The 11,117-nt window shown below is 38.6% G+C and overlaps 1 protein-coding gene across 1 annotated transcript; it reads left to right on the top strand.

Moving 5' to 3' along the window:
* Positions 1-2,880, top strand: LOC108430957 (gap junction delta-4 protein). Its single transcript, XM_017703784.2, has 2 exons — positions 1-64; positions 1,691-2,880. The coding sequence occupies exons 1-2, from the start codon at positions 1-3 to the stop codon at positions 2,878-2,880; spliced, it is 1,254 nt and encodes a 417-aa protein (XP_017559273.2).
* Positions 2,881-11,117: the final 8,237 nt, after the last annotated feature.

Below are 11,117 nucleotides of genomic sequence, written 5' to 3' on the forward strand. Positions count from 1 at the left end.
ATGGGGAGGCAGAGTACCTCAGAGGCTGTCTTCATCGCACTCAACTACAACATCACTATTGTAGGTAGGTTATACAATTAAAGCTTATTGGCTCCATGTTTCCATTCTTAACTTATACAACATGTATGTCTTATATAACATGTATTTCATATTAGTTCCATGGTGGTTATGGACTAATTCTAAAGAGTTACTGAACCCTTACGATTAATAACTGAATAATCATGGAATGGTGGCAAAGTGAATTATTGGCGCAGTATGTTTTGAAATAAGAATCAAAATACAGCAGAACGTTCATTTGTAAAATTAGAAAATCCACAAAAAAAAGATCAGCACATGACAATTATAACCTTTCTGGCTTCTAGCATTTCATATATGTATAATCTTCTGCAGTGTCATAGGAAACCTGCAGCAGTAGCAGTAAGTAAATCTCTGAATTAAAGACTTGCTGTAAGACATTCTGTGATTCCTGGTTCAGTATTTGTGAAAGAAAGTCTGAATTTCTATGAATTAAATATTGAATATAAACTGCTTTTTATTGTAGGCATTATACAGTGATATGCAAATGTTTGTACACCCCCAGTCAAATAAAATGTCAAATATTTTTGTTGATTTTAAGCTAAAATATAGTCAGCACCTCCTCTACAGAAAACAAGACTTAACATATTAGGTAAAAATCTAACATAAAATGCTTTTTTTTTTTTTTTCAATATGTTGAATTCAGCAAATAAGCAGTAATTGAGCATGAAAATGTGTGAACGTGTGTTTTCTGTAGAGGATGTAGAGTTATGCTGTGATCGACTTGTTTTGGAAACTTGGAATTGCGTCATTTTTGAGCTGCATTTGAGAAAAACATTGAAGCTTCCATGAAAGTAAGTACTACTGGGAATAGTTTAGCTAAAGTTAGTTAGTTGATAAAACTTTAATGCTCATGACATATTTACCTTCTTGAAATGTCAAATTTTCAGGTGAGTGTTATAGATTTAACAAATTATTGTGCATGTATATTGACTAATCTAAGGCAAATCTCATTTAAAATTGGAGAAGTGGTTCTTTATTGCTGTTGGCGGCGTGAGCTCCCATGTTGATTTGGGCTTGAAGTTCTGACTTTCTGATTAGGAATTCCCAGCTGAGGGGGCATTTTCTTTGATTTCTCCCATTGGAAGTTGGGAAATTTGGATTTTGAAGATTGAGTCAAATGCAGCATTATTTTCACTTAAAACATAATGGTAGCACTTTATTTGGAGCGGTCCTTTGTAGATGATTAACAAACTCTTAAACTCAGATTGTCAGTAACACATCAACAACATATCAGTGAAGTAGCTGTAGTGAAGCATCTGAATACAGAAAGAAAAATATCTTGATCTTAGTCCTAATCCTAACCTTAACATCAATCCAAAACCTAACCCCAATCCTCATGTTTTTGACATGTTACTGAGAGTCCGCTGGGTGTTTGTTTCATTTAAAAGGACCACTCAAAATAGTGTCACCAACATAATTTACCTTTACTTTACTTACTTTACTTTACTTTGCATTCAACTGTAAATGATTTGAATAGATTTTGGGACAACTGTATAGTTAAATTGTTTACGTTTTTAGACGTGTCCATGTTCTATTGTGATGCACATTCATGTCCTTCAAACCTTGTTCCCATCTTAATTGGATCCATGATGTTGGTTTGTTCATCTCATAGGGAAGGCATCGCTGGTCCTGATGGTCTTCTTGCGTATACTGGTCCTCCTCTTTGCTGGCTATCCTCTCTACCAGGATGAGCAGGACAGATTTGTGTGCAACACTATCCAGCCTGGCTGTGCCAACATGTGTTACGATATATTCGCTCCACTGTCCTTATTCCGCTTCTGGCTGGTCCAGCTCACTTCCATTTGCCTACCTTACATTATGTTTGTAGTCTATGTGATCCACAAAGTTATGTCCAACCTGCCGGCTGATCTGGAAGCTTCTGAGAGGATGAAGCTTGGATCTCTCTACAAGATCTACAAGGAACCTTTGCGTGATGCATCTCTGTCAAAGGCCAGTGTGAAGTCTGAGGTTGGGAGGCTGCACCATTTCACAGGGGCCTACATATTCCACCTTCTGCTCATGATTCTTTTAGAAGCTGGTTTTGGAGCTGCCCATTACTACCTGTTCGGTTTCCACATCCCTAAGCGCTTCATGTGCCAGCAGACTCCATGCACCATCATGGTGGACTGCTACATATCCAGACCAACTGAGAAAACCATCATGCTGATCTACATGCTGGGGGTGGCTGCCCTGTCCCTTCTTCTCAACCTCTTTGATCTGACATGTGCCATCAAGCGGTCAGTCAGGAAGAAGAGCAAGAAGAAGGTGCTGGTGGAGAAGATGTATGAGGAAGAGAGGTACTTTGTTTCTGGAAATGGAGGCACAAACTCTGGCCACCCTGTAACTCAGGACTTGCTGAGCAGAGGAAGCTTCCGTAAAAGAATTACCAAGGCCTGTGCTGATGACGGTGCTTCACTGCAATTAGACGGTCACCTTCACCTACCTGCACCTAATGAAGGGCCTCCTCTAGGTATCAACCTTGGCATACCTGGCTCTATCAATGGTAACAAAACTAATGGTTATCCTATTCCTCAGGATGAAGGGATGGAGCAGGAAGGTAGTGAAGTGGCACTTTGTCCACCTGAATCTTTGGGCACTCCCAGGTCCATCCGGGTCAATAAGCGTAGTCGTCTCAAGCCACCACCTCCGCCTAGGAAGGACAGACCTACAAGTGCAGGGGTGCTGGACATCACAGAAGCAACAAAGAAAGTAGGGCAGTACACGCTGGTGGAGATGAGCACGGGAAATGAGCAGTCTTCCAGAAGTGGAGATGGAAAGGAGAAGAAGTCTGAGTGGGTGTGACTGTTCAGAGAATACTGTGTAATTTCCATTAGATGTCATCAGAGGATGAGGATGGGTTACCTGCACTGACCAGTCTGTGGAGCCCCCCTCCAGAGGGTGGTAGAAGAACGATGATACCCATCATTGCTGTTGGAGCAATTTTTTTACATTTTTGAAAATGCCATTTGCCCTTCATATTGTGTGAAATTTCAATGATGAATGGACCAATAAGAACAGTCCAGAATGACTTACAGTTAACTCAGTGTACATTAACTTTACATTAACATCCTTTAAAATCCAAAACATTTTCCTTCACCTGTAAAGTTACCATTTTGATGAAAAGGTTTGCTCAGACAACAATAATGTGTTGACATACAAGAGAGTCATAACTTGAGATTTCTGTGGCAGAATGCACCATTTCAGTTTGTGCTGTGTCACATTCTTAGAGCTACATGACACCTGCATAAGCCTTTTATGACAGGTGACATAAACCTTTTAACATAAAATTATATTTCCGGAAAATATCTTCATAGTCATGAATCATTGGTTTTAGGTTTTCTGGTGAAGTTAATGATCTACTTATTGGTCTACTTACTGAAAGGCAGTATAAGTATTATGTTGGTCATGTGTAAAAGCAAACAGCAGGGCTCACTGAGAAAACAAAAAAGAAACCTGAAATGGACAGTTGTAGTTTTCCCTGAAATTTTACGGAGAGCAGGTGGGTCTATTTCAATTCTATTTTAATTCCTAGCTCCAACATATGCAACAAGTGAATAATGTTTCAAGGTCCAAGAATAACACCCACCAAGAGCTAAGTACAGGTAGATTTCCTGTCTAAGCTAATCTTAGAGCTAAGGTTTGATGCACTGCATCAGTGTCCTTGCAAGGCTGCAGATGGTGTCCTTTGGTTGATATAATATAAAAGATGACGTTAAATCCACTTCAAGACAGATTTATACTGAATATAGTAGTGCTGGCTGAATATAATGGTCTGGATGAATATAGAAGTAATATTCACAGCTTAGAACAGACTATTTTTGTTGACAATGATTAGCCAATGATGGATCAACGATAGTCAGAGTTTAACTGAGGGTAAACTGTGAAAACGTTTTATTGCAGAAATCACTGAAATGCACTCAATATACTCTACATAACAACTATGTATCACTGTACGTGTCTGGACTCTACTCAGTTTTTAGGTTTATTTTGAGATATTCTTAGAACAGGACCCGGTAGACTGTGTAAAAGACGTGCTAGATAAGACTGAGGGGAAAGTCGCCTGATTGCTGTGGTTAATAATGTAATTGTAGTATCAGGTCAAAGGTTGACCTACATAAGATACCCTGTGCTTGTAAAAGACCCACCCCTTGGGCTGGCTAAGCCCCTTATATAGGTAAATGTCAGCTATTATGAAAGTTTTATGAGCTTTATTTTGAGAGAGCCTCACAGGCTTTTTCTGCACACTCTCAGAAATAAAGGTATGAAAAAGCCACTGGGGCAGTACCCCTCTTGTCACTGGGGTGGGACCCTCAAGGGTACATCTCAGTAACTTTAGTCAGGAAACATAATTGTATCATAATCCATTGAAATTATATTTTCTAAGTTGTACTCACTCCACACACCTCGTCTCGTCTCCAGGCCTTTTATTTTATTGTTCTATTATTATTATTTTCTGTTCTAAAACATTGGGTTATGAAAAGATACAAATACATAATTTTCAGCTGGGAAAAATGTATGTGAGGTACACAATTGAATATTAAAACCACTGATGTACTTTTGAGGGAACATTTACATTGTTTGTATCTTAATGAACGTGCAATTGATCAAATGTGTAATGAAATGCTGAAACATTTTGACTCACATTTGAGGCAGCTGTCAGTTCAGTTTGAATATTTTACCACTTCATTAAAAAGTGAAATATGTCATTAAAAACTGTTAAAGAGCTAAAAAAAGATGCCAAAAGAGGAGGCTTTACATGTGATTAGAGGTGTCTGACCCTAGTCCTGAAGTAGCCCTGCTATTTACGTTTATTATGTCTTTTATCTGCTCTAACTCACCTACTTTACCTGAAAAAAGTCTTGATAATTCACTGACTGCTTGGATTACAAGTGTTAAAACCAGTGCTGGACAGTAACTAAGTAAATGTAATTCGTTACTGTACTTAAGTATTTTTTTTGTGTATCTGTACTTTACTTAAGTTTTTCCATTTTGGGCAACTTTTTCCTTTCACTCCACTACATTTCAGAGTCTAATATCCGACTTTTTCCTCTACTACATTGTCGTTCCTTTTGTTTTCTGTGTGTATAAAAATGTAACATGTCAAAACAAAAGAAGCGGAAAGCAGGAACACCAATCAGGGCACAGCAGTCACTTTGTTCTGAGCTTGTTTTGACCTGTTGGTCATACCGACCCAGTGCAGCACACGGTTCAACGTGAGTGCAGCAGCGTAAAAATTTGGGAGTCTGTTCAACATAAATGATGAACTAACCTAACTTTGTGTAAATAGACCACAATATGGAATTATGTCCACATATGCAGTCGTGACTGACGCAGCTTTTTTTCTGAATTCACACAAACACTTTCATTTTATAGTAAATTAGTTTGGGTTAGTTTGTTTATGAACAGAGGCCTACAGATCAACACAGTAAAGTGATCCTGAGTTTAAAGCCAGTTTTTATTAAACTTGTAACTAATTTACAAAGTAATCCTAAACTGAAACTTTGCTTGTGTGTAAAAAGTGATTTCAGAGCCACTCGGTTCTCCCTGATGGAAACTGTTTACCTTCAGTGTTTTGTGCTTATGATCATTTTAATAGACGTCAGCGTCACTAATTAATAACGTTCTATTAAAAGACTGGTTTACCAAGAGAGACGCTGGAGGACTTTCAGACTTTCACCTGAAATGAGTTCATGAAGCCAGTCTTGTTATAAAAATGATAACAGGACATCAGAGCCAGAATTACTCTTTTAGTACTTTTACTTTATACTTAAGTCCATTTGAAGACAAATACATTTGTACTTTTACTCAAGTTGAGGTCTAGAGTAAGGACTTCGACTTTTACTGGAGTGATATTTTACCTTGGGTATCTCTACTTTAACTCAAGTACATGATTTGTGTACTTCGTCCACCTCTGGTTAAAACAGTGAAAAGACCAAAATATGCAGGAATCACTGTTCTAAAAGTGTTCCAAAAGAAATTGAAAGCAAAACTGAAGGTGTTCAAAGGCACCAGAATCAGCCGAAAGAGGCTTGATCGACGGATTCCAACATCAGTGCGGTGTATACCACCCACCACAGCCATGACCTTCACCATCCACCTGTTGTTTCTGTTTGTATTAGTGCTTTCAGCCTCTGTCTCACTAAACACAGACAGCCCTTGACCTCTCTTGACCCGTTGAGTAAGCGTGAGAGGTCATTCTAAAACCAGGTTTGTTGTAACCAGAAGAATCTCCAAGGTTGCTGGGTTAAAGCCACCTCCCTGTGGAGTTGCCGGCAGACCTCCAGTGCAGCTGGGCTGAGGGACTTCCCATGTGGATTTTCCCTCCAACTGTAAAGGAGTTGGCCAAATTGCTAATGTAGCTAACCTGAATCCAAAAATATCTTATTCACCAATAAATAATGTATTAAAATGCATAGGCATGTATGAGTTTTTGGGGTAGGATTGTAAATAAAAAAAAACACACTGGTAGAGAGGAAAACAACACAAAGCAGTCACACTAGTTCTATGTAAATTCAAGTGAAGGCCAGTTTACACATCACTTCACATATGAAATCAGAACAGTTTACCAGAACATGCACCAGCTTAGGGGTTGTTGGAAATATTTAGTAACTACTAAATTTAGTGTAAAATTCTTCTGTGGTGCAACTTGTGTTCATTTACTAATGTCTAAAGCTTAAAAGGGCACTTTTAAAATGAAAAAGTCAATCATTACCATCTGTAGTAAACATGACTACTCACCTCAGACAGAGATTCCAGTAGTCTCTAAAGCAAGTAATTTTCTGATTTAAAGACTAGGAAAACCCCTTTCTGATGATATACCTTGTGGAAACACATTTTAAAAGACTGCAAGTGCTTTGGAGTGGATACTCAGAGGCAGGCTGTTTTTTCACTAGTTGGCCAATCCATTAACAGAATTATTCCTTTAAAAAACGGAGAAGTTATGTTTGAAAACTGACAGTGCTACATCACTAATTCTAGCTAGCATGAATGTATTTATTAGCCTGTAGATCTGTAGATGAGCACCACAGAAACTCCCAGTGGTTTGCGTAATGCATGCTGGGTACTGTAGTGCGAGAACGCTGATGGACAAAAACATGAAAACAATAAAAAAAAAAACTGTGAATTCTGTCAAACTCATGAGGCTGCGGGATGTAGTGCTGCGCTACACAGTACTAGACCTATGTAACATGCAGGTGTATGCAGAGGACTGGGTCTTTCTGTTGATTCTCTAATTGAAAATAAGTTTAAGCATCTTCTACAGAGAACACACTACTGAACATTTAAATGCACGGCTACTGTTTATTTGTGGATTTTAACAAATTGGAAAAAAATGTTGATAAAAAAGAAAGCAAATGTGGCCTGTACAAACGCTGTGGCACATTTTATGCTTTAAGTTTAGCTTTTTCCATTATGTTAAGCCTATTTTCACTAAAAGAGGTCATTTGATCAGGGTGTTTAATACATTTGCGTACAACTGCACCAAATGGCACATTCAATGTTAGTTGTAGCCTAGAAAATCCCTCATTCTAATACATAATATAGCAGAATAATAAATAATATATAGTAGTATAGATAATATTAAGCCTGTGATAAAACTGCACATAAAGACAAGCAAAATGTCTTTAAAATATGTTGGTATATGTGTTTAGTAGGGATAATTACATTGTACATGTAATGTTATTGTGGTATAATAAAATAAGTAACTAAATAAACAACCTATAAGAAACTGATCAGCAGAGACAGTAATAAGAGCACAGTAAAGTCTGTAGCGAAGGTTCTTGAGGTAGTATGATGTGGGAAGTGAGGAACGTGGAGAATGTTAGTATGGCCTTATTAGCATAATCAAATCTGAGTTATGCTAAAGGGACCTTGCTTGCTGTTCTTTCTTCATCAGCAACATTAGCATTTTTTGAGTTGAGGTATTTCATTAAGAGACCACTGGGCTTTTCTGGCCGGTAAAGGCAGCTTTGGCCTGCAGTGCATCGCAAGGCAATTAGAGTCAAAGTCAGGATACATATTTATGGAGGTGCTTTGTCACAATATATTCAAGGACCCAGAGGGCTTTGAGGCTGGAACTTTAGAACATATACAAACACTTAAAATAGCGCGCCGTGATCCAGTGAAACATGAGAGTGCGATGACGCCTGTCTCACACCAACCTCTCTGAGCACATTTCACCTCTACAGCCAAAAGCACTGCAGAGTGCTGCCTGTATTCAGCTTCTCCTGCACTTCTAATAGCAGTCGTGTGTCACAGAGAGACAAAAGCGGCCTCTCTGGTACTTTTTTCACACCATCGAATTTGTCGCTGCTGACAATTTGTCATTGCTGGGTCTTTTTCCTCTTGTCTGTCGTCACCAGCTTATGTCTTTGGATCCATGTCGAACCGTTTGTTGGCGAGAGACTCCTGACAAGCCCAGCTTTGATACGAGGAAGATTGATGGTGCCTTAGTGACAAAAGAGAGCCACCACAATTGACATGTCACTCTGCTCTTTTTGAAATTGCCTGATCAGATCACGCTCTATCTGTAGATGTGGAACCTTATACCATCTCCAGCTTACTTACATGGCTTTGTTTCAGCACAGCCACTAAAGGTGCAGAGCATGGCTTTGATACCAGATCCAGACACTATAGCTGACTAACAATAGAGCCAGCACTCTAGACATGGACTCTAAAGAATGGAAAAGGCCGTTTGCGTGATTTATGTGACTCTGCAATAGAAAGTTTTTGTCATGTGCCTTAATGTGTTGAAGAAGGGAGGCACACTATAAAACAATTTGTGATTTGATTAAAAAACGTTGTACGTTGTTCAGGCCTTCTTTCACCTCATGTGTAGTGATTTAGCTCGTTTTTAAGTCTTTTAAATTAAGTGTTTTTATTTATTGATTATGATAATTTGCATTATCATAATCCCAAAATATGTGATTATACCAGTTTTACCATGGTATTTAAACCTTTGAGAGCTGTTGTACAAGTTCTGCACTGATTTTTTTCATTTAAAGGCATTAAAGGTCCTATAAGGTCATAGATTAAATGGTTGAACGGTTAGTTCCAGTCACACAAGCTGATTGGTTGAGAAGCAATGCTGTTATTTCACCATAACGTCACATTCTTTTCACAAACACTGTATCACTCCTCCAAGACACTGTTGCTAAGCAACAACTTTGACAGCTGTAGGAGACGCTTAAGCCATTCGAACGTTTTTACTTCTTACTTTGCCACAAAAAGGAATTGACACTTTTAAGATCACATTTGACCGACAGCTGATTTGGTCAGACTCTGAAGATGAGACTACAGTCAATTCCCAAACGGTCATCACCACTGAGCAGCTTTTCATTCGGCAGCTGAGACAGAAGAACATCTAGACAACCTGGAATCAGCCAGAAATGAAGCCAATACCATTCGCCAAACAAAATGGGCTGTAAGACGCTTTACAGACTGGCTGGAACAGAACCACAGCAACACTGATGTAGCAAAAATGGACAAAACTGAGCTAAACTTGATATTAAAGCATTTATTTCTGCTTAGGTGTTCTTCTGTCACAGCTGCCGACTGGAAAGCTGCTCAGTGGTGATGACAGTTTCAGAATTTAGTCTAAGGAGCTGGAGACCGAACTGCCGGCTGTGCAGTTGGCGGAGCTCGTTACTCTGACTTAGTAAGCTGCTTGTTATGGAGCTATAATATGGCGGAGGGAATCGCTCACATTGAATTATATTAAACGCCACGTTCACAACCCCAATTTATGTATCTATTATTTTATTTATTTAACTGTTGTATAAAAGCCATAGAACACTCAAGGTTGTGTGTTATCGCAATGTGTTCTTGCTTTCTTCTGCGTAAATATGTGATTATATCTATTTTATCATGGTATTTATTTAAAATTTCAGAATCTGTTCATTTAAAGGCCTTAAAGTATCTAGAAGGTCATACTTTAAAACCATAAAAATATAATCTATGGTGAACAATACATAAAGTAATAAAAATGATAATAATAAAGAATAAAAATAAGAATAAAGCATGTTACGTATTTTATGTGTTATTATTATTCCCTGGAAACTGCTCAGAGGGACAATCCCTCAACCTTCACATTCATTAGGAATCAGAATCAGAATCCTTTATTGATCCCAGAGGGAAATTGCAGTTGAATGTGCAGATTTATGAATGTCCATGATTGTGCCTATTGTAAATGCCCCTTGCTTCCCTGTTTCCAAACCCTACTCCTCACCCCACTATCCTGCACACAGAAAATACACTAGTGAGATCATCCAATACATGTTAAACCACACACTGGACAACAATGCTAAATCTTGAGCAGTGCTAGGGAGAATACAGTGGAGCTTATTATACTAGAGATATCTTAGCAGGCTGATAACTCAGCTCAACACACCAAAGAACAAGATTCTGTTCTGTCATCCCAACACCAGTCAAGGATAGTCTTCATCCTCTAGACCAGCAGGTATCAAACGTGTGTTGTGGTACATGATGCTATTGTAACCTTCTCCTAGTGCTAACAAGGTTGAGCTAAATTAGTGGCTCCCCACAAAACAGCGCAGCTTCCATAGACTGTGTGGTTCACTTCAAATCGGAGTTTTGAGCTCTAAACTTGTGTCAGTGGAGCTTCAGTGAGCCGAAATAAATCCTGTGCTGAGCTGTTTGAAGCTTTTGCATGCCAAGCTGCTCCTACCTGCTACTACGATAGTTCTACGTACCATGTTAAACATTTAAATACCAAATTAGATGATATAGTATGAATTTGGCACCATTGGAATTTTAAATATCACCATCATTTATCTACTTTAGCTAATGGCTAACTGTGCAGTCCAAATAATGTGAAGCAGCGTATATCTGTATCTATCATCATCCCATCTTCACACAGTCTGTTACTGAACTGACCAACAATTCCCAACATTTGTCTTGTTTTGGACTGAAGATTTGAAGACGGTTAACTACCAGATTTGCACCACGTTTCTAGCAAAGCAACCTGATTGTAAAAGTTCCCATACAGAAGCAAAAGCTTTTGTGCTTCAGAATCAGTTTGT

This window comes from Pygocentrus nattereri, chromosome 3 (genome assembly GCF_015220715.1).
Source record: "Pygocentrus nattereri isolate fPygNat1 chromosome 3, fPygNat1.pri, whole genome shotgun sequence".
NCBI lineage: Eukaryota > Metazoa > Chordata > Actinopteri > Characiformes > Serrasalmidae > Pygocentrus > Pygocentrus nattereri.

Excerpts from the sequence above, each read along its gene's own strand:
- LOC108430957 (XM_017703784.2), top strand. The coding sequence starts at position 1 with ATGGGGAGGCAGAGTACCTCAGAGGCTGTCTTCATCGCACTCAACTAC. Across the intron at positions 65-1,690 it reads CTACAACATCACTATTGTAG|GGAAGGCATCGCTGGTCCTG; the intron begins GTAGGTTATACA and ends TTCATCTCATAG.